We start from the raw sequence: 24142 nt of genomic DNA, 5'->3' as shown, positions 1-24142 counted from the left end.
GTAAATAAATCTTTTAAAAAATTTGAGATAGCATCAAGTTTTACTCCAGGAAATTTACTATCATTTTTATGAAATAAGATTTCTGTGAAGTAATCTTCCTCCATTATTATCATATGACCTTGGAAAAAATACTTAACTTCTCTGTGGAAGATTAAAATTTCCAGAATTGGCAACAGCAACATGTCTGGTTTCACACACTCTTCCAGAACCTTCCCATACCTCATCAATAGTTAACTTCATCACACCTCTCCTCCTTGACACTGGGCATGCCCTAATGGTCACCTTCAGTGAATACAATGTGGTAGAAATGGTGCTGTGTGATTTATGTGGCGAAGTCATAAAGGTGACCTGGCATTATCCTGGATGGCTATCTCAAGGAACACCGATGCAGAGGCCCTCTGTAGATCTTGCAGTTAAGTTCTCAGCCAGCACTGACTCCTGGCCCTGGGCGAGAACAAATCGAATGATTCCAACCCCTGGGGTTCAAATCATCCCAAGTGACACCGAGTAGAACAGAGACGGGTACCCTCCGGTGGAACCTTACCTAAATTGCAGATAGCTGAACAAAATGAATGGGCTCCACTCTTTAAACGGGGAGGTTTGGGGGCAATTTGTTACGCAGCAATTGAAACTGAGCAGTCTCTCAGCCCCGGTTTCCCTTCTACTGGAGAGAATATCAGTCTCTAAGACAGTTTTGAAAACTAAATGAGTGGACACAGTATGTGGCATGCAGAAGACAGGGTAAGAGCTAACTATTAAAGATGGGACCAGAAAATAGATCATGAGGGGAAAAGCTATCTGAGAGGCAAGCAGGAATTTAAATAAAGAGTGAGATGAGTTAAAGAAGAAATTCTTTGAAATGAAAAATGTGGTCAAATATTGAGCAGCAAGACTGACAATATAGAATATGGAATTTTTTTTGTAAAGGAAAGTCACAAGAAAACCTCCCCGAATTCAAAGTGCAGAAAAATAGCGTGATTACAGAAAACATGAGGGAAAGATATGACAATGATGAGGCCAAATGCTGTTCCTAAAGAGACTAAAACAGTGACACGAAGCAATATGTCCCTACATGCACGGGCATGCGCACACACACACGCTGGAAAATGCAGAAAGAAAACTTTTATACGCTAAAAAGATACCTAACTCTTCAACTCACTATTTCCCAACTAAAAATAAAATTGAATTATCTAAAAATATACAGAAGTGAAATCTTGAACATCAAGGGAAAAAAGAAACAGCAGACAGACAGGCAGGGGTAAGTTTACTTATAAATGAAAATAAATACATAAAGCTTCCTTGAAATTATTATTAACTTAGAGATACTGTTGTGTATTTTTAAGGGCTTTATTGGGGCATAATGTCATACAGTAAGTTCCACATATTTGCAGCATACAATTAGTTACACTTTGATGTATAACATGGGAAGCCATCACCACAATCAAGATAATGAGCACAGACAGCCTCCCTGAAAGTTGTCTTCTGCCACTTGGAGCCCCGACATCTCCCACTTTCCCCAGGCAAACACTGATCTGTCATGATTCATTAGTTTGCATTTCCAAACATTTATATTGTTAGAAACACGGTATGTGCTTTTTGTTGGACCTCTTTTACTCATTATAATCGTTCTGAGATTTGGTAGTTTGTATCTTCCAAGGAAGTTGTAGAATTTATGGGCCTAAAGTTTTCGTATTCCCCTCTTTTCTAATACACATATTAACTGCTCTAAATTTCCTCCTCTGAATGACACTAGTGTTATTCGAAGAATTTTGATGATGTGTCACTTAACGTTTAAACTACCTTCTGAGTTCCTTTTTGATTTCCTCTTTGACTAATGAATTATTTAGAAGTACTTCATTTAGTTTTTGAATATTTGGAGATTTTTCAAACGTCTTTCTATTATTGATTGCTAATGTAATTCCTTCGTAGTCAGAGAACACATTTTGTATAATTTTAATCCTTTTAAATTTATTGAGGTTGGCTTTATGACCCAGAACATGGTTTCTCTTGATTAATGTTCCTGTACACTCGAAAAACCATGTATGTTACTCTTGTTGAGGGCAGTGTTGTAGAAATATCAGTTATGTCAGGGTGGTTGATGATATTATTTAAATCTCTTAGATCATATTTATTTTCTCTTTGATCAATCAACTGCTTAGGAAGGTGTATTGAAGACTCAGACGATAATCATATGATTGTGTATTTCTTCTGACAATTCTATCAGTTTTTGCTTCATGCATTTTGAAGCACTGATTTTCGATGCATAAGCATTTAGAATTATAACATCTTCTTGATGAAGTGATTCCTTAATCACTACGAAAGGACCCTCTTGATCCCTGGCACCATTCATTGCTCTGAAATGTACTTCATCGGATATGAATACAGCCATTTCAGTTTTCTTTTTTTTTTAAAGATTTTATTTATTTATTTGACAGAGATCACAAGTAGGCAGAGAGGCAGGCAGAGAGAGAGGAGGAAGCAGGCTTCCCGCTGAGCAGAGATCCCGATGTGGGGCTCGATCCCAGGACCTGGGATCATGACCTGAGCTGAAGGCAGAGGCCTTAACCCACTGAGCCACCCAGACGCCCCTCAGTTTTCTTTTGATCCATGTTTGCATGATGTATCTTTCCCATCTGTTTACTTTTAAACTGTTTGTATCATTCTATTTGAGGTGTACTTTCCATAGACAGCGTACTGTTTAGTTTCTTATTCAATCTGACAATTTTATTTATACAATTACATTTAATGTGATTACTGACATGCTTAGCCTTTAAGACAAACATCTTGCTATCTGTTTTTTTTCCCCCATCTCTTCTTTATTCCTTTTTTTTTTTTTCTATTTCTGCCTTCTTGTGGTATCAGACTATTTCAGACATAGTACTGGAGTCTTTCTCTTCTACCAATTTGGTGCTATTCTTATCATACATTTTCCTTGTATATCTATTCCGATTTCCTTATTACCTTGTTCTTTTTGTTTAGACAGTCATTTAACTCTGTGGGATTTAAGTAATATACTTTTTAATCTATTTACCTCTATTGTTGCTATTCCTAGTGTTCTTTATTCCTTTGTGTAGATCCATATCTTCGTCTGACATCATTTCCTCCAGTCTAGAGGAATTCTATTGAGAATTTAGTCACACTGCTCCATAATGGTGCTGCCTCAGCATCCACTTTGTGTGGCCAGGAGGCCTGTGGAGGCCTTGAACCGACACTAGCCCCCTTCTTGAATGCATGCTCTAGATAACAGCGCAGAGTCGTAAGTAAATACAATTTCCCGATATAAATTCCCCAACCCCCCCCTTGTGATAAACAGTCTCTCCCCATCTGAGAGCCTTCTCCTTGGGTGCCCTGTAGATAAGACCCCCACAAAGTTTATGAAAACCCCACTTTTGAACTGGCCAACCCAGCCTCAGCCCAAGAACACCAAAGCTCTCCACCTCAGACCCAAAATAAATGTATGTGCCCTCAGTTCCCCACTTTCCTTCTGCCTGTGCCCTGCCTCTACCAGGCCATGGTCCCATACTAAAGTGTGCCACATACATTTTTGGAAGTTATGAATAACAAACTTCTCTACTTCAATTCCCTTGTGGCCTTCTGTGGAATCATCCAGCACCTTGGGACTTGACTTAATAAATGATCATTTAACAAAGTCAGAACTTCCTTTAACATTTCTTCTACTGCAACTGTGCTGGTGATGACGTCTTTCATCTTTTGAAATTCTTTATATCGCGTTTAGTTTTAAATGGCATTTTCACTGGGCATAGAATTCTAGAATTAAGTTTTTGCCTCTCTTTCAGTTAAATTTGCTCCATTGTCCATTTAGGTTATGCTAAATAATGTGCTTTCTAGTTTTCTATGTACTACATATACATGTCTTATCTCACTATCTACTTTTAAGATTTTCTCAGTACCACTACTTTTGAATAATTTTATTATAATATGTCTTGGTTGTTTACTTCATGTTTCTGGTCCTTGGGATTTTTTGAAGGTTCTTAGATCTGTGGCTTTATTTTTTTCATTCAAAGTAAGAGTTTTCTCAGTCATTATTTTTTCAAGTATCTTTTTCCCCATCCCTATCTATTTCATATGTATCAGATTTCTTGGAGTTATTTCACTATTCACTGGTGCTCGGCTCATTATGTAAACTCTCCTTTCTATGTTTCTTTTTTTTAAGTAATTCTTTCACTGATAGTTTACGTAATATAGAATTCACCCTCTTAAACTACACAGTAGTTTTTAGTACAGTCACAAAGCTGTGCAACCATCATCAATATCTAATTCCAGAACATCTCATCACCCCAAAAGAAAACACATACCCATCAGCGGTCCCTTCCCATCCCACCTCCTCCTAGCCCCTGAAAACCACGAGGATACTTTCTGTCTCCACAGATTTGCATCTTATGGACATTTCCTAGAAATGGAATCACACAACATGTGGCCTCCCTACCTGGTTTCCTTAACTTAGAATGATGTTTTCAAGGTTCATTCATGTTGTAACATGTCTCCGTACTTCATTTCTTTTTATTGTTGAATAACCCGTTTTGTGGATATACTATCTTATCATTTCATCTGTTGATGGACACTTGGATTGTTTGACTTTTTGACTATTTGACTTTTTGACTATTCTGAATAATGCTGCTATGAGCATTTGTGGACATGTATTTTCATTTTTCTTGGGGATATGCCTAGAAGTGGAATTGCTGGTCACATAGTAACTCTATGTTTAATCTTTTGGTAAAGTGCCAGGTTCTTTACCAAAGCAGCTGGACCATTTTACATTACACTAATAGTGTATGATGGTTCTAATTTCTCTACTTCCTCACTAGCACTTGTTGCTACCTGTCTTTTTCTATTATAGCTATCCTGGTGGGTAAGAAGTGGTATCTCATAGTGGTTTCAATTTAAATTTTTCTGATGATAAATGATGTTGAGTATCCTTCCATTTGCTTATTTCCCACTTGTATATCTTCTCTGAAGAAATGTTTATTCAGATTCTTTGTCCATTTTTAAAATTGGGTAGTCTTTTTATGATATTGTAGTGATTCTTTATGTATCCTGGATGCCAGTCCTTTATCATACATACAAGTTGTGAACTCATCCTACAGATTGTCTTTTCACTTTCTTGATGGTGTCATTTGAAGTACAAAAGTTTTGAATTTTGATGAAGTTCAGTCTTATTCTTCCTTTGTTACTTGTGTTTTGGTGTCATATCTAAAATTCATAGCCTTAACCCAGGATCAAAACTTTTCTCCTATATTTTCTTCTAAAGGTTTTATAGTTATATATACATATATATATGTGTGTGTGTAAATATGTATATATCTCACTAAATATATATATATATATTTAAAATTTTTTTCATTCCCTAATGAATCTACCAGAATACCAGAATCAGAGTAAACATCATACATAATGTTGAAATACTGCAAAATTCCTCTGAGGTTGGGAAGGAGAAAGGATGTTTACTAACATCATTTCTATTGAATATTATACTGAAGGTTTTAACCAGTTCTACAAATCAAGAAAAGCAGATAAAAAACATAAGTAAAATGCATACAGATCGGAAGAAAAAAGATAAAACTGCCATTATTTGTATATGACATAATCTGTACCTATAAAGTCCAAAATAATAAATAGACAATTCATATCAACAAATAGTTTAGCAAGTTCACTTGATAGTCCACATGATCATTACAAAACAATCTATTATATTTTTATATATAATTTGGAAACTTAAGTTTGAAAGCATTGCTATTTCTAATAGCATGAAAAATGTCAAATACCTAGGAATAGATATACAGAAAGATTTGTAAGAACTTTATAGAGAAATCTATAAAAATGTATTAAGAGAAATTAAATACAACCTGAATAAATAGAATAATACGCCATGCAGATGGATTGGAATACTCAATAATGTGAATTATGTCCAAACTCCCCAAAATGATATATCCATTCAGTGTAATACCAATAAAAGTTCCAGAAGGTATCTCATACAAATGGACATATGGAAATGCAAAGAGGAAATGTTGAAGAAGAAAAGTGGGGAGGCCTATTCTCTATGATACAAAAACATTACAAAGCTATCATAATTAGAACAGCACAGTAATGTTTCCAGGACAGACACCGACCAACAGAACCAAACAGAGATTCCAGAAATAGACACACATACATGGGTGCTTCCTTTTTTCCAAGGATGGCATTACAGAAGAATGGATAAAGGACAGTGTACAGTAAATAAGCTGGGTCACCTGATTATCCACGTTTAGAACAAATGACATTAGACATCTAACTTAATCTATACACAAAAAAGCAAAGCTAAGAGGATTATAGATTTAAATGTGAAAAGTAATTTAGGAGAATATTTTCATGAGCGTAGATGGACAAAATTCTCTTAACACTACTCATAATGGAAAAAATCATAATTTGGATTAAATGAGGGATCTGCATGTCAAAAGACATTGGTAATATATATGAAAAACACAGGGTTAAGATTCTTATTAAGTAAATACTTCTTAAAAATAATAATGAAAAGATTAAAAGTTACCACCCCACTCAAAAATGATCAGGAAACTCATATCTATATGAGATTATCCATAGTCAATGAACATACTAATATGTGTTCACTCTCACTAGAGAGTAGACATAAAAAGAAATAAAATTTTTTAATCTAGCAGATTGGCAAACATATACATAACAATAATTAAATTTAGTATTAGTCAAGATTTGAGCATTCCCACAAATTCTTATTGGGAATTGAAATTGGATACCTTTTTTGGAAGCTATTTTGTAATGCATCTCAAAATCCTTAAAATATCTATGTATCCTTTGACCCAATAATTCTACTTCTAGAAATTTATCCCAAAGAATAAAATCGAACCACTTTGAACAAATGGATTTCATCACTGCAATGCTTACATACATACAAGAAATTGGGAGAGAAATCAGGAGATTGGCTAAATATGTTATGATAATCCACACAATAAGACACTAACACTAATGTGAATCAAGAATCTCCACCTAAGACATCTACAGAGTCAGGAGGTGACATAAATGAGAGAAGAAGCCCTTTGGCAAATTGGGTAGTGCATGCCCCTCTTGGAGAAGGTGGTTTCAATTAATTGATGACAAATAAAATGTGGAGAGATATGGAAGGGTATCTATTGTCATCAGAATACCTAATCGTTTAGAAGGGGAAATTAAACTTTGATGTGAAATTTCCGGATTTTTGAAAATTGCCTATTATTTAAAATTTTTTGAAAAAGATTCAGTGACCAAATAAAACACATTATTAGCATACTAGATTCAGTTCAAAGGCTGAGAGCCCCAATGTACGTATATATTTATTGACAGAAAGTGATTCATGATGTATTGTCTTTATTGTGTAAAAAGATTATTACAAAAACACTTTATATAATGTAATCTCACTTTTCTTAAAAATTAAAGCATATTTAGATGTATGTATAATCAAAGCATGTTCAGTGTCTTAAGGGGTATAAATCTAAATGTTAATGGGGGTGATTGTTTTACAGATCTGTTTTTGCGTGTTTAATATTGATCTTTAGCATTTTACTATCAAAGAATACAATAACGGCCTTTTCATTTTTGGTTATAAGGGAAAGAGTTAGTACTTTAGTTTAAAATTATGAGAATTAAACTGAAAATCAAAACCACTGAACCAATACTCTTGCACATAAAATCAGACAAACCAGAATCCAAAGTCGATTCTTCCGTTTACTCTATCAGTGGCTCTGTCAGCGATGATGTCTACCATCTGTGCTTCAAAACTAATGAAAATTAATTGGCAATGTAAAAACTAATAAACAAAAACAGAAATAATATCTACCATTATCTTCCTAGTACTGTTGAAAGATAAGTGGACAGAAGGAGGATTTTTCTACTGCGGTACAAATCTGGAAAGAAGACAGACACTGGCAGGATGTAATAATATAAAAAGTTTTGTTTGTTTTTATTATTCTATCCAGAGGCAAGACCATTCTCGAAATCTAACACTCATCCCACCCAACCCCTCACTCCCTGACTATCAATCATACCCAACACAGTGGAGTACAGAATGGCAGATAACCCATGGCCAGAAGTAGCATTACATGAGGTGGAACCCATATCATGTTCTCAAGAATACTTGTGTTTTGTTTTATTCTGTTTTTCAAACTCTATTTAAACTAAAAACAAAAACAGTTCAAGAGCATTTGGGCAAGTTCCTAAGTGTGAGTGGAACTTCAAGGCAAGTAGAATGAACCAGGGAAGCCACTTTTAAGGATTGGCTTTGACCCTCAAGTAGTGAAATTAATAATATTCTTTGAGTGTTTTCACTCTTCATCTTCTCTTCTCACCTCTCTGTACCACTAGGAAAGGCCAGGACTTCTCTGAATAGAATTCAGGGAGGTGAAGAGGTCCAAAGGTGAAACCAACCAATTGACTGATGTAAAATGGGTTTTGTTTCAGTCTCTATCATCCGCTTTTCATCATAAGGAGTTTAGACACTTGCATTCTACTATTCCTTTTACTGCGCAGGTTAAGTGTAATGGAGGATAAAGAAATTTTTTCAGGCAATTGTAGTACCATTGGAAACCTACCTTAAAATGAGCTCATGAACCTCCCCCAGGTGCCCAGTTTGAAACCCAAGGAGAAATTTCCAAGGACCATATTTGGTCCATGGAAATATCATACCTTTGAGATATTTTTAATACAATATCATTATATTTCATTATTTTCATTTTTTCTTTCAATGAATTCACAATAAAGGAAAACAATGAAAGTGTTGTTTCATATCTTTACTTTCAGTAATGTGCAACATGAACATAATAGTGTTAAGAAGTCAGAAATAACTTAACACAGTAGCTACAGAAGATGCTTATATTTGCAAAATGTCAACAATTATCTTCCCTAGGTTCCCCCAAAACTGGTGTATTTGTTAATCAAATTAATTAAGAAGCTTTTCAAAATAAAAGCAATGTTTTAAATAAATATATTTTCATAACCATAGAACATTTAGTTCTTCTGGAGGTAACAAACATACTACACTCAAGTACTTTATGAATATATTAGGGTAAAAATTATCTGGATGCAATTATAAATGTCCCCTAATTAGTTTGCTTCTTTTGTCTGTATGTTTTTGTTCATGTATTAAAATTGTATCATATTTATAATCAGTTAGTTCTTAAATCATCACAAAGATGTTACCTGGCCCACAGAATTTATATGAGCTCAACATGATAATGTGGTATTGTTTGAACAATGTCTTTCAGTTTAAATTTAGTACAATAAATTATATTTAATCAAAGACAAGACCTCCTAGCTGCTCATGTCCATTATAGAAAATGAATGCTAGATTCCAGTTTGGAAGAATGAGACCTTCCAACAAATCTCAACCTTGAAATTTTATAACTGAAAATAATGTCACATTAAAATCCCAATTACAACAGAGCTCTCACTGTGTTTCAGAGTTCCACATAGGTGGATATAAATTCATTTATGATCAGCTTTTCCATTGAAATCAACAACTACCACAAACTTTCTAAAAATTGATTTGATTTAATGAATACTTTAAAGAGTTTCTAACTGAAGAAGTTATTTTGCTGACATCAGAAATTCTGATCACTTGTTTATCTTTCTCACTTTTATCTCTATTGCAATTCTTGGGAATTTTTCTAATCTATATTTAATCTACCAAAACATCTATGCATTGGTAAATTTGGCTTCGTTTGATAATAACCTATGTTAAGATCTCTAAATTGAATGACAAAGTAAAGTAAACACAGTAACCGGTTATAATAAGTGCTCTTTAGAATTTCAGATGAATAAATTTGTCCCAAAATGATAAGATAATGACCTACTGAATGAATAATGCAACATAGACTAGATTTTCATAGGATCTCAATGTCTCTCTTTTCCTTTCTCTGTCACGTTCTGGTTCTTCCTTTCTTTCTTTTGTTCTCTCTCCCTCTCTCTCTCTCTCTGTCTCTGTTTCTCTCTCTCACACACACACACACACATACACACACGCTCCCACCCACATCCACACATGGGTATGTACACATCTTAGAACTTTAAACACCGCTACTAAAGGTCTTAACTTAGATAAATTAACTACATTAAAATACTGACATTGTGAACATATCTATGTCTAACACCCCACAGAGGGCATCTTCTTGTGAACTTCTAAAAAGCTTAAAGAAAGAAAACCAGAAAGAAACAGCAGAGCGCTGGGGCGAAGGCTGGGTGGGCGTGTGGGCCCTGCCCGCGGTCACAGCTTCCCATTCTCCTCGCTGCTCTCCTTCTCCTCGATGGCTTCCAGGCTGCGTCTGCTCTTGGCTTCTGCACCACTGCTGGGTGCTTTACTAAGTCCACAGGACAGGCACGCCAGCTGGATCTGCTTCATGTTTTCTACAGCTTCATTCTTGGCATTCTTCAACAGATCTCCTTGGCCCTACAAACAAGGACAAATGTATACCAAAGGAGAAAGTTATGGACCAGGCGTAACCTGAGTGACATTACTTGATATATTAGTGCTACTCCTCAGTGAGGAAATGGACTTGGAACCTCAGAGCCTGGGAATACCCCCGGGCTTTTTTCTAGCACTGTTCAGGGTCTTGCTCTTTAAGCCAGGGACCTCGGCCTGGGCCTTCCTTCCCAATCAGGTCAGTGGTTGCCAGTAGCCTCTTGAGATTCTTGCAGTGAGGAATAACCTGGGGCGGGGGCTACTCTGCATTATGAGGATGATGCACCATCCCCATGGTCTGAGGCTTTGAAACTGCTGCAACTCCTGTCCCACCCAGGCCAAGCATTCCTAGGCTTGGGAGACAACAAGGAAAGAAGCTCCTCTTTAAAGAAGTGAAAATTAAATCAGCCCCTCAATGTACAAGAGCTTACAAAGCAAAACATCTTCTGTAGAGTAAATCACACTCCATTATGCTTAGTAATCTGGGTTTTTATATATTGGGTTATCTTTGCAACCTGCCTTTTAATAAATTATTAGTTACCCACATTCCTTCTCTCTTTTCCATCACCCTAAAGACAATGTTTCCATCTGGGTGATGGGGGGGGGGGGGGCCCGGAGCCTTAGCATGTCGATCAAACCAAAAAGCAAATGAGGATCATAGGAAACCATCCGCTGTCAGGAACATCAGCACTTGAGAAAGACTTTCTCTCCTTTTTTTTTTTTTTTTTTTTTTTAATTTCTTATTTTACTTCTTTGTTAATAATGATCAGGTGTATAAGCTGATGCTGCCGCAGGCACCCGACAGACCAAGTGTGGAGAAGCCGGAACCTACTCCCGCAGGGCACAGGCCAAAGAGGAAATGGTCCTTCCTCTCTCCCCTCTCCGTTCTCACGGCAGTGGTTCGGTGACCCCGCACGGCAGGGGACAGTGGGAGGATGTGGAGTTGACACTGATGGCTGGAGAGGTGCTCCACAAAGCACAGACTTGGCAAAAGGAGAAGTCACCTATTTTGTCCAATGTGCTCCATGAGACGCTGTTTAATTTGAGGAGTGGTTTTTCTTCAGGATGTCTGATGAAACATGTTAAAAAATGCCACAGCACATCCCATTCCTCAAAATCTACACAAGCACTTGCCAGTCTTACCTATGTAATAACAACAAAATCCTTCTAATAACAGGATTTAACTGAATGGGATGCACAAGGATGGCTTTGCCTAATGTGTTTGTGAAAGTGGACTTACCCCAATCATTTCAGTCATGGAATGGGGTTTTATAAGCAGACGTGGAGGTTTTATAGTCTAGCCTTCTTGTGAGGAGAAAAGAGGCAGAACCTGAGGAGGTTTAGTGACAGACCCAAAGTCACAGCTGGGAAATGACTGACCTGGATCAACACCTCTGTCCAGTGTCCTATTTCCCACACCACTAAAGACTAGAAAATGAACACTGTTCCATAGAGATGGATTTTCTAAGGGAAAAATATTCACTATGCCAGCAGAATCTGGGGAGACAGCTCTGAACAGTGATGAGCACCCTTGGGGCAGTGAAAAACAAAGTCACATCCACTCTGAAAAATGCAATTCTCAAATAGTAATAATAATACATATAAAGTGCTTACTCTGTACAGGCACTCTTTTTTGTGCTTTACATATGTTCATTCATTCAATTGTCAGAGAAACCCTACAAAGATAGACACTTTTCTTATTCTTGGTTTCTTGATGGAAACAACAACAACAACAACAACTAAGGCCCAGAGCAGTGCCCTTTCCCAGAGTCATGCAACAGCTATGTGGTCGAGAAGGGGTTTCAATAAAGTCCAGCAGTTGGCTCTAGTTACCCACTGTATGATACAGTGTCTCTTTAAGGAAAATCGTGCAATTTCTCCAAAGCACGTTAGAGCCTCCCATTCATTGTCTCATGTATTCACCCATGAAAACAATGCAGATGTAAAGAAAATCACTGCTTTTGTGGCAAGTCTGACAGATCAGGTGCACCAAGGACATGCTGGCAGGGACAAAAGTCAAGCTATCTTAGTTCTGCCCTTAGCTCCAACAATTTCTCCCTGAGCCACAGGCTCTTCTGTAAACACGAAAATAGTCTGCCTTCTTCACAGTGCTAAAGATTAAAGAAAATATGTTGAAGAGTTGTCTGTAATTTAGATAATCACAAGTAAACTATGCTATAAGATGATGTAAAAAGCGGGTATCACAGTCTGCTACTATAATGAATTACCTTGGTACTGTACACATGTTAATATATAAATTTTACTAATCTGTTTAAAATGAGTCTGCAAGAGTCTGTTTTACAGAGATAGGCATATTGCTGCTGGTTTTACAAAGTGAAAGATTCCTTTAAAAACCAAACTCTATTAATAAAAAGATCAGATCCGCACTCCTTTTCAGTGTTACTTTTAAGAGATCGTTTTCTTTTTGGTTTTTAAAGTTTCATTAAGCATTTTAAAATTGCAACAACAGCAAAATTGGCATCTCCCCTCACTGCAAGAGAAGAGTGAAGGATGCAAAAATATCAGCTTGATGCTGCTAATGCCTAGTGCTCTCCCTTCCCTTGTTCCGAGGCAGGTTATGGAATCTATGTAATTAATCAGCCAGAAGGCCGTCTCATCAGTTCCAAGAGGTGGCATCCAGGCCTGCATGCCAGACTGTGCTAGTTCTGGTACACAGAAGTCCCTCTCTCCAGAAAACAATGGCCAATTGGGAGAAAACACTTTGTGCCAGTGCACGAAAACACAACTACATCATCTCCTGATAACCAGGAGACAACGCGTCCTGGCTGAATCACAGAGGCAGAAAAGAAATAGAAAGAGAAACCCAATTGTTAACTAATAGAAGAAGACAAAATGAGAGACTAATTCTACATGTAAATTTTTACTTTTTATGTTGAAATATTTATGTAAAAAATTTTTTTCTGTTCTTTAAAGAAGGAAGAATTAAGGTCATCTTTCTGTTCTGTGGCTCAAGGATATCAGAACACGGAAAGGCACATACCAGGCAAAACTGTAAAAAGAGTGAAGTTTATTGTTAACCACCCCCATCCTGACATTCATTTTTAGTGCTTTTTCCCATTTTATGCACAGCAATTACTCCTGGCCAATAAGCATCCATCTCTCTACTCTGTTACGCTCCTTCTCAAACTCTTAACAAGCCAGCCTATACAGGATCTCCTCTCTTTCAAACACCTTTGTCCTATGTATCATTTCTTATAAGATGTATTGGGTATTCAGATCCTCTGATCAATTTAAAGGGATCAGTGTGCTATGTGTATTTAACGAGTACCGTAACAGGTGTTTCTGAAGGACCCCAGGTCAGAACTATAATATAGCCTATAAGTTTTGTTTTTTTTTTTTTTTAAGATTTTTTATTTTATTTATTTGACAGAGAGAGATCACAAGTAGGCAGAGAGGCAGGCAGAGAGAGAGGAGGAAGCAGGCTCCCTGCCGAGCAGAGAGCCCTATGTGGGACTCGATCCCAGGACCTGAGATCATGACCCAAGCCGAAGGCAGCGGCTTAACCCACTGAGCCACCCAGGCGCCCTAGCCTATAAGTTTTAACATTCTTTTTATAACCAGCTTATGCTAACTAAAAAACTGTGGCCAGCTGACCATAGATAAGGGAGTCAGCAAGCAGCATAACAGGATAACGAATAGCAAAAATCTGTGTTTAACCCAGCTGTTTCTGGCTTCTGTATAATAATGCTTCTAATGCTTTGCTAAGAGATGAAAAATTGCTTACACCCTCGCTCGCTGTGTAATCAAATAAAGTTATACCCTTCCCTTGTTAAGAATTTCCCCTACTCCTAAGTCTCCCGTACTAAGGCCGGAGACATGCGGTTCAGCACGTACTTGATGAGGGGATCCTCTCCCGTACCAAGGCCGGAGACAGGCGGTTCAGCACGTACCCTCTACTGTACACTATCTGAACGGTGACTGGCCAGAATGTAGGTCTTCCAAAGCCAATCCGCTAACACCAAGTATGCCTTTTTCAAATGTTTAAATTGTCAGCCAATCAGATCCATCCCATCCAAAACTTGTTTGTACCTGTCTATAAAAATCCTGCACCACCCCAGCCTGGTGTGCTCAGCTAGCAGGAGCTGCTGACCACCTGCAGGCGCTACTGACCACCCGCAGGCACCTGCGTAACAATAAAGAACCTCTTGCTGCTTGCATCCTGTGGCAGTGTTGAATTCTTGGGTAAGGGGATCCGCGAGTCTTTCATTTCCAAAGAAATATGCTCAAAAAATTTCTTCAAGTAGAGGTCTTGGGAGAGAAGAAGGAGATAGAGAATTTTACGTGGTGTTACATAAATCAAAACGCTTCTCAGATACGAAAATATCTCTGGGATTGTTATGGCCCGGAATGTAAAATTGGTGTACAATGTGATCATTGAACGTTCAACTTGAAAGAAATGTCAAGCTGCTGCCAATGTTTTGATATTCTAGCAATCTCGTGGCATTTTGTAGTTTCCCTCCTCTGATGTTAGGGATGCTTCGGGGGGGTAAGGGGGGGATGAGGACTGCTTTAACCTAAAGAAAAGCAGAAATAGTAGAGAGCATCTCAGGCAGACTGATGCTGATGGGACAGCAGAACTATCAAGTCTCAAGGGCAATGGCCACCAATTCAGCCTCCACAATTACCTGGTTTCCAAAATTAAGAGTTCATGGAAATCCTTGCATATCTAAGGAGTAACTCCTGGTATCATAGAAAACCATAGAGAGATCACTATAGGGATTTTGAATCTAAGAATTAGAATGAATTTTTAAAGAGGTTAAGCAGTCATAACCAAATCCTTACAACTATATTAAATTGAGATTAAAACACATTATACTGTCATTTGCAAATATCTTCTCCCATTCCGTGGATTGCCTCTTTGTTCCGTTGACTCTTTCCTTTCTGTGCAGAAGCTTTTGATTTTGATGAAGTCCCAAAAGTTCATTTTCTCTTTTGTTTCCTTTGCCTTTAGAGACATATCTTGAAAGAAGTTGCTGTGGCTGATATCGAAGAGGTTACTGCCTATGTTCTCCTCTAGGATTCTGAAGGATTCCTGTCTCACGTTGAGGTCTTTTATCCATTTTGAGTTTATCTTTGTGTACGGTATAAGAGAATGGTCAAGTTTCATTCTTCTACACATAATTGTCCAATTTCCCCAGCACCATTCATTGAAGAGACTGTCTTTTTTCCACTGTATATTTTTTCCTGTTCTGTCAAAGATTATTTGACCATAGAATTGAGGGTCCATATCTGGGCTTTCTACCCTTCTCCACTGGTCTATGTGTCTGTTTTTATGCCAGTACCATGCTGTCTTGGTGATCACAGCTTTGTAGTGAAGCTTGAAATCAGGTAACATGATGCCCCCAGTTTTATTTTTGTTTTTCAATATTTCCTTAGTGATTCGGGGTCTCTTCTGATTCCATACAAATTTTGGGATTATTTGCTCCAGCTCTTTGAAAAATACCGGTGGAATTTTGATCGGAATGGCATTAAAAGTATAGATTGCTCTAGGCAGTATAGACATTTTAGCAATGTTTATTCTTCCGATCCAAGAGCATGGAATGGTCTTCCATCTTTTTGTGTCTTCTTCAATTTCTTTCATGAGTGTTCTGTAGTTCCTCGAGTGCAGATCCTTTACCTCTTTGGTTAGGTTTATTCCCAGGTATCTTATGGTTCTTGGTGCTATAGTAAATGGAATCGATTCTCTAATTTCCCTTTCTGTATTTTCATTGTTAGTGTATAAGAAAGTCACTGATTTCTGTACATTGACTTTGTATCCTGCCATGTTACTGAATTGCTATATGAGTTCTAGTAGTTTGGGGGTGGAGTCTTTTGGGTTTTCCAAATAAAGAATCATGTCACCTGCGAAGAGAGAAAGTTTGACTTCTTCATTGCCAATTTGGATACATTTTATTTCTCTTTGTTGTCTGATTGCTGTTGCTAGGACTTCTAATACTATGTTGAACAAGAGTGGTGAGAGTGGGCATCCTTGTCATGTTCTGATCTCAACGGTAAGGCTGCAAGCTTTTTCCCATTGAGGATGATATTTGCTGTCGATCTTTCATAGATAGATTTTATGAAGTTCAGGAATGTTCCCTCTATCCCTATACTTTGAAGTGTTTTAATCAGGAATGTATGCTGGATTTCGTCAAATGCTTTTTCTGCATCAATTGAGAGGACCATGTGGTTCTTCTCTCTTTTATTATTAATTTGTTCTATCATAGTGATTGATTTCCGAATGTTGAACCATCCTTGTAGCCCAGGAATGAATCCCACCTGGTTGTGGTGAATAACCCAGGATCTATAAAGAACTCCTCAAACTCAACACACACAAAACAGATAATCATATTTTTAAAAATGGGCAGAAGATATGAACAGACACTTCTCCAATGAAGACATACAAATGGCTATCAGACACATGAAAAAATGTTCATCATCACTAGCCATCAGGGAGATTCAAATTAAAACCACATTGAGATACCACCTTACACCAGTTAGAATGGCCAAAATTAGCAAGACAGGAAACAACATGTGTTGGAGAGGATGTGGAGAAAGGGGAACCCTCTTACACTGTTGGTGGGAATGCAAGTTGGTACAGCCACTTTGGAAAACAGTGCGGAGATTCCTCACAAAATAAAAAATAGAACTTCCCTATGACCCTGCAATTACACTACTGGGTATTTACCCCAAAGATACAGATGTAGTGAAAAGAAGGGCCATCTGTACCCCGATGTTTATAGCAGTAATGGCCACAGTTGCCAAACTGTGGAAAGAACCAAGATGCCCTTCAACAGACGAATGGATAAGAAAGATGTGGTCCATATACACTATGAATTATTTGGGGGGGCCAGGGGGTGGGAGGTTGGGGGAACCAGGTGGTGGGTATTAGGGAGGGCACAGATTGCATGGAGCACTGGGTGTGGTGCAAAAACAATGAATACTGTTACAGTGAAAAGAAATAAAAAGTTAAAAACAAAACAAAAAAACAATCCAGTAGCAACAGGGCTGGCAACAGATACCATTAGTGATAGGTAATAGCAAATTCATCCACAAAACCTGTTACACTGAGATACACTTTTGACCAGAGTTTAAAAAGAAGTACTGGGGCACTCAGCTGTCTCAGTCAGTGCAGTATCCAACTCTTGATGTCAGAGTTGTGAGTTTGAGCCCCATGCTGGGTGCAGAGATTACTTAAAAATAAAATCTTTAAGGGGTGCCTGGGTGGCTCAGTCAGTTAACCATCTGAGTTCAGCTCAGGTCATGATCCCAAAGTCCTGGGATCACTCCTCACGTCTATGTCAGGATCCCTGCTCAGTGGGAAGTCTGCTTTTCCCTGTGTCTCCCCTCCCCCATCCCGATTCATCATTTCTCTCTCTCCTTCTCTCAAATAAATAAATAAAATCTTTTTTTTTTAAGTATAGAATTCAATATCTCTAAATCCCATTTGTTACCCCCATTATATGTTGTTCTGAGCTACCTATGTATGAACTGAGATACACCCACAAACTTCCTTTGATTTAGGAACAATGGAGATCTCCTTCAGTTATCAACAAGGACTTAGGTCTTCATTTTTCTTTTATTTCTATCTGCTCATCAAGCATGTTTACTAAACATATTCCATATACCAGACATTATCAATAACTTTTGGTTCTCAATCCTATCAAAACCAACACCCTTTATTTTTTTCTTTTTAAATACTTTCTTTATTTGAGAGAGAGAGAGAGAGATAGCAAGAGCAGGGGGCAGAGATATGGAGAAGCAGGCTCTCCACTGATCAGGGAGTCCAATGCAGGGCTCGATCCAAGGACCCTGGGATCATGACCTGAGCCAAAAGCAGATGCTCAGGTGCCTCAAAACCAAAGCCCATTCAAGCAAATATTTTGTAAGCCTCCCTTTACTATCCTAAAATGAAATATAAGCTGGTTAAATATATTAAAAATTGGGGCACCTGGGTGGCTCAGTGGGTTAAGCTGCTGCCTTCGGCTCAGGTCATGATCTCAGGTCCTGGGATCGAGTCCCGCATCGGGCTCTCTGCTCAGCAGGGAGCCTGCTTCCTCCTCTCTCTCTCTCTGCCTACTTGTGATCTCTCTCTGCCAAATAAATAAATAAAATCTTTTAAAAAAATATATTAAAAATTAAGTAAATATAGTATCCTAACACTACTGTTAACGAGAAAAAAAGAATGGTCATTTAAAACAAAATAATATGTACTACAATACGTAAATGCCCAGGGAGGCACACAAGAAACCATAATGAAGCAGGCAGAGGCCTGTACTTATTTAATATGAATTCATTTAAATTCAAAAGAGAAATAAAGAGATCAGATGCCAACCACACTCACAAAGAATATAGGAAAACGACAGTGCAAATGTACCAGATAGACACTCCCATAAAAACAAACAACGGCAACAGTCCAAACTTATTTGCATATAATAAATGAAGAAAGGAAATAACCTTAATTAAAGGAGGGATAGCATGCCAAGACAAGTACAGACTCTCACCAGGGAGAGAAAGTGTGATAATCCCACAAGTGAGAAAATAAACACTACCCATGCACCCCACCAAAGCTGCCAAGTCTTCAAAGGTATCTCAAATGATATTTTTCTTGTGATTGATAATATCAGCTTCAACTTCACAGGACACTGTGGGATGCCCACCATTGATTGTGAAAAAGAATAAAGTATCAAGTTAAAACCAGTATCTTACTTCCAGTTTGTTCCAATACCACTTACTGTATAGCAATCCTACAATCAATTTGACAGAATGCCCAGAGTGAATAAATTATTCAATAATTTAAAAACAATATCTTTATTCATTTAGACATGCTTCTCAGTAACTGTTTTCCTCATGTACTGGACCTTTCACATAACTTCTTGTAAAAACAATTAATTAATACCATCTACTAAAGTACTCCAGGTTTTTGCTTATTAACATATAATGTATTACTTGTTTCAGGGGTACAGGTCTGTGAATCATCAGTCGTACACATTTCACAGTGCTCACCACAGCACGTACCCTCCCCAGTGTCCATCACCCAGCCACCTTATCCCTCCCCTCCCCCTTCCCCCTAGCAACCCTCAGTTTGTTTCCTGATATTAAGAGTCTCTTATGGTTTGTCTCCCTCTCTGGTTTCACCTCGATTCATTTTTCCCTCCCTTCCCCTATGACCTCTGTCTTGTTTCTCAAATCCCTCATATCAGTGAGATCATATGATGATTGTCTTTCTCTGATTGACTTACTTTGCTCAGCATAATACCCTCTAGTTCCAGCCACGTCATTGCAAATGGCAAGGTTTCATTTCTTTTCATGGCTTCATAGTATTCCATTGTATGTATATACAACTTTATTGTCCATTCACCTGCTGGTGGACATCTAGGCTCTTTCCATAGTTTGGCTACTGTGAACACTGCTGATATAAACATTCAGGTTCATGTGCCCCTTTGGATCACTACATTTGTATCTTTGGGATAAATACCCAGTAGTGTAATTGCTGGGTTGTAGGGTAGCTCTATTTTCAAGTTTTTGAAATACTGTTTTCCAGAGTGACTGCTTCAGCTTGCACTCCCACCAACAGTGTAAGAATGTTCCCCTTTTTCCACATCCTCGCCAACACCTGTCACTTCCTGACTGGTTAATTTTAGCCATTTTTGACTGGTGTGAGGTGGTATCTCACTGAGGTTTTGATCTGTATTTTGTATTTCCCTGACGCCAAGTGATGTTGAGTACTTTTTCATGTGTCTGTTGGCCATTTGGATGTCTTCTCTGCAGAAATGTCTGTTCATGTCTTCTGCTCATTTCAATTCTTGATTGCATTATTTGTTCTTTGGGTGTTGAGTTTGATAAGTTCTTTATAGATTTTGGATACTAGCCCTTTATCTGATAAGCATTTGCAAATATCTTTTCCAGTTCTTTCATTGTCTTTTGGTTTTGCTGACTGTTTCCCTTGCTGTACAAATCTTTTTATCTTGACGAAGTCCCAGTAGTTCATTTTTGTCCTTGCTTCCCTTGCCTTTGGCAATGTTCTAGTAAGAAGTTGCTGCAGCTAAGGTCAAAGAGGTTGTTGCTCGTGTTCTTCTCAAAGATTTTGATGGATCCCTGTCTCACATTGAGGTCTTTCATCCATTTTGAGTCTGTTTTTGTGTGTGGTATAAGAAAATGGTCCAGTTTCATTCTTCTGCATGTGGCTGTCCAATTTGCCCAACACCACTTGTTGAAGAGACTGTCTTTTCTCCACTAACCATTTGTTTCTGCTTTGTCAAAGATTAGTTGACCGTAGAGTTGAGGGTCCATTTCTAGGCTCTCTATTCTGTTCCATTGATCTATATGTCTGTTTTTGTACCAATACCATACTGTCTTGATGATTACGGCTTTGTAACAGAGCTTGAAGTCTGGAATTAGGATACCACCAACTTTGGTTTTCTTTTTCAACACTCTTCTGGCTACTCGGGATCTTCTCTGCATCCATATAAATTTTAGGATTATTTGTTCCATTTCTTTGAAAAAAGTTGCTGGTATTTTGATAGGGATTGCATTAAACGTGCAGATTGCTCAAGGTGTCATAGATTTTTCAAAATATTTGTTCTTCCAATCCATAAGCATGGAACATTTTTCAATTTCTTTGTGTCTTCCTCAATCTCTTTCATGAGTACTTTATAGTTTTCTGAGTACAAATTCTTCGCCTCTTTGGTTAGGTTTATTCTTAGGTATCTTATGGTTTGGGGTGCATTGTAAATAGGATTGACTCCTTAATTTCTATTTCTTCTGTCTTATTGTTAGTATATAGAAATTCAACCGGTTTCTGGGCATTGATTTTATATCCTGCCACTTTAATGAATTCCTGTATGAGTTCTAGCACTTTTGGACTGGAGTCTTCTGGATTTTCAACATATAGTATCATATCATCTGCAAAGAGGGATAGTTTGGCTTCTTTGCTGATTCAGATGCTTCTTGTTTCTTTTTGTTGTCTGATTGCTGAGGCTAGGACTTCTAGTACTATGTTGAATAGCAGTGAACATGGCAGTGAACATCCCTGCCATGTTCCTGACCTTAGGGGAAAAGCTCTCAGTTTTTCCCCATTGAGAATGATATTCACTGTTTTCATAGATGGCTTTGATGATATTGACCTATGTATCTTCTATCCTTACACTGTGAAGAGTTTTGATCAAGAAAGGATGATGTACTTTGTCAAAGGCTTTTTCAACGTCTATTGGGAGTATCATATGGTTCTTGTTCTTTCTTCAATTAATGTACTTTATCACATTGATGGATTTGCAGATGTTGAACCAAACTTGCAGCCCAGGAATAAATCCCACTTGATCGTGGTGAATAATTCTTTTAATGTACTGTTGGAGCCTACTGGCTAGTATTTTTGCATCCATGTTCATCAAGGATATTGGTCTGTAATTCTCCTTTTTGATGGGGTCTTTGTCTGGTTTTGGGATCAAGGTAATGCTGGCCTCATAAAATGAGTTTGGAAATTTTCCTTCCATTTCTATTTTTTTTTAAAGTTTCAGGAGAATAGGTATTAATTCTTCTTTAAATGTTTGGTAGACTTCTCCTGGGAAGGCATTTGGCCCTGGGCTCTTGTTTGTTGGGAGATTTTGGATGGCTGCTTCAATTTCCTTACTGATTGTGGGTCCTTCAGGTTTTCTATTTCTTCCTGGTTCAGTTTTGGTAGTTTATATGTCTCTAGCAATGCATCCATTTCTTCCAGATTGTCAAATTTGCTGGCATATAGTGGCTCATAATATATTCTTACAATTGTTTGTATTTCTTTGGTGTTGGTTGTGAGCTCTCCTCTTTTATTCATAATTTTATTAATTTGGGTCCTTTCTATTTTCTTTTGAATAAGACTGGCCAAGGGTTTATCAATATTATTAATTCTTTCAAAGAACTAGCTCCTAGTTTCGTTGATCTGTTGTTCTGCTCCTTTGGTTTCTATTTCATTGATTTCTGCTCAAGTCTTTTTTTTTTTTTTAAGATTTTATTTATTTATTTGACAGAGAGAGATTACAAGTAGGCAGAGAGAGAGAGGAGGAAGCAGGCTCCCTGCTGAGCAGAGAGCCCGATGCGGGACTCGATCCCAGGACCCTGAGATCATGACCTGAGCCGAAGGCAGCGGCTTAACCCACTGAGCCACCCAGGCGCCCTCTGCTCAAGTCTTTAATATTTCCCTTCTCCTGGTTTTGGGATCAAGGTAATGCTGGCCTCATAAAATGAGTTTGGAAATTTTCCTTCCATTTCTATTTTTTTCTCCTGCTGGGTTTAGGCTTTCTTTGCTGCTCTTTCTCCAGCTCCTTTAGGTGTAGGATTAGGCTTGCATTGCTATATACTTTCCTCCCAGGACCGCCTTTGCTGTGTCCCAAAGATTTTGAACTGTTTGTTTTCATTTTCATTTGATTCCATGAATTTAAAAAAAAATTCTTCTTTAATTTCCTGGTTGACCCATTCATTCTTTAGTAGGATGCTCTTGAGCTTCCATGTATTTGAGTTCTTTCCAACTTTCCTCTTCTGATTGAGTTCTATTTTCAAAGCATTGTGGTCTGAAAATATGCAGGGAATGATCCCAATCTTTTGGTACCAGTTGAGACCTGATTTGTGACCCAGGATGTAATCTATTCTGGAGAATGTTCCATGTGCACTAGAGAAGAATGTGCATTCTGTTGCTTTGGGATGGAATGTTCTGAATATGTCTGTGATGTCCATCTGGTCCAGTGTGTCATTTAAAGCCCTTATTTCCTTGCTGATTATTTTGCTTAGATGATCTGTCCATTTCAGTGAGGGGGGTGTTAAAGTCCCCTACTATTATTGTATTATTGTCGATGTGTTTCTTTGCTTTTGTTATTAACCAGTTTATATAATTGGCTGCTCCCATGTTAGGGGTATAGATAATTAAAATTCTTAGATCAACTTGTTGGACAGACCCTTTAAGCATGATATAGTGTCCTTCCTCATCCCTTATTATAGTCTTTGGCTTAAAATCTAATTTGTCTGATACAAAGATTGCCACCCAGCTTTCTTTTGATGTCCATTAGCATAGTAAATTGTTTTCAACCTCCTCACTTTAAATCTGGAGATGTCTTTAGGTCTACAATGAGTCTCTTGCATACAGCATATCGAAGGGTCTTTTTTTTTTTTTAATGCATTCTGATACCCTGTGTCTTTTTATTGGGGCCATTTAGCCCATTTACATTCAGGGTAACTATTGAAATATATGAATTTAGTGCCAATGTATTGCCTGTAAGGTGACTGTTACTGTATACTGTCTCTGTTCCTTTCCGGTCTATGTTACTTTTAGACTCTCCCTTTGCTTAGAGGACCCCTTTCAATATTTCCTATAGGGCTGGTTTGGAGTTCACAAATTTTTTTGGTTTTTGTTTGTCCTGGAAGCTTATTTCTCCTTCTATTTTCAGTTGAGAGCCTAGTGGAATATAGTATTCTTGGCTGCATATATTTCCAGCTTAGTGCTCTGAATATATCATGCCAGTCCTTTCTGGCCTGCCAAGTCTCTGTGGATAGGTCTGCTGCCAGTCTAATATTTCTACTGTTGTAGGTTACAGACCTCTTATCCCAAGAAATTTTCTCTTTGTCTCTGAGACTTACCAGCTTTACTATTAGATGACAGGGTGTTGACCTATTTTTATTAATTTTGAGGGGATTTCTCTGTGCCTCCTGGATTTTGAT

General features: G+C 37.8%; 1 protein-coding gene across 1 annotated transcript in view; it reads right to left on the bottom strand.

Annotated features, from left to right (window-relative positions):
* Positions 1–8777: 8777 nt before the first annotated feature.
* The window catches only part of PLCL1 (phospholipase C like 1 (inactive)), a 342886-nt gene continuing 327521 nt past the window's right edge, over positions 8778–24142 (bottom strand). Inside the window, exon 6 of the mRNA XM_004772178.3 lies at positions 8778–10447. Coding sequence (XP_004772235.1) covers positions 10265–10447 — 183 coding nt within the window. The 3' untranslated portion in view covers positions 8778–10264. The remainder of the gene's footprint in view (positions 10448–24142) is intronic.

The sequence above is a fragment of the Mustela putorius genome, unplaced genomic scaffold (assembly GCF_011764305.1).
Source record: "Mustela putorius furo isolate JIRA1106 unplaced genomic scaffold, ASM1176430v1.1 tig00000275_pilon_pilon_pilon, whole genome shotgun sequence".
Classification (NCBI taxonomy): Eukaryota; Metazoa; Chordata; class Mammalia; order Carnivora; family Mustelidae; genus Mustela; species Mustela putorius.
Note: the sequence above shows the minus strand (reverse complement) of the source record. Positions and strands in the feature narration are given on the sequence as shown.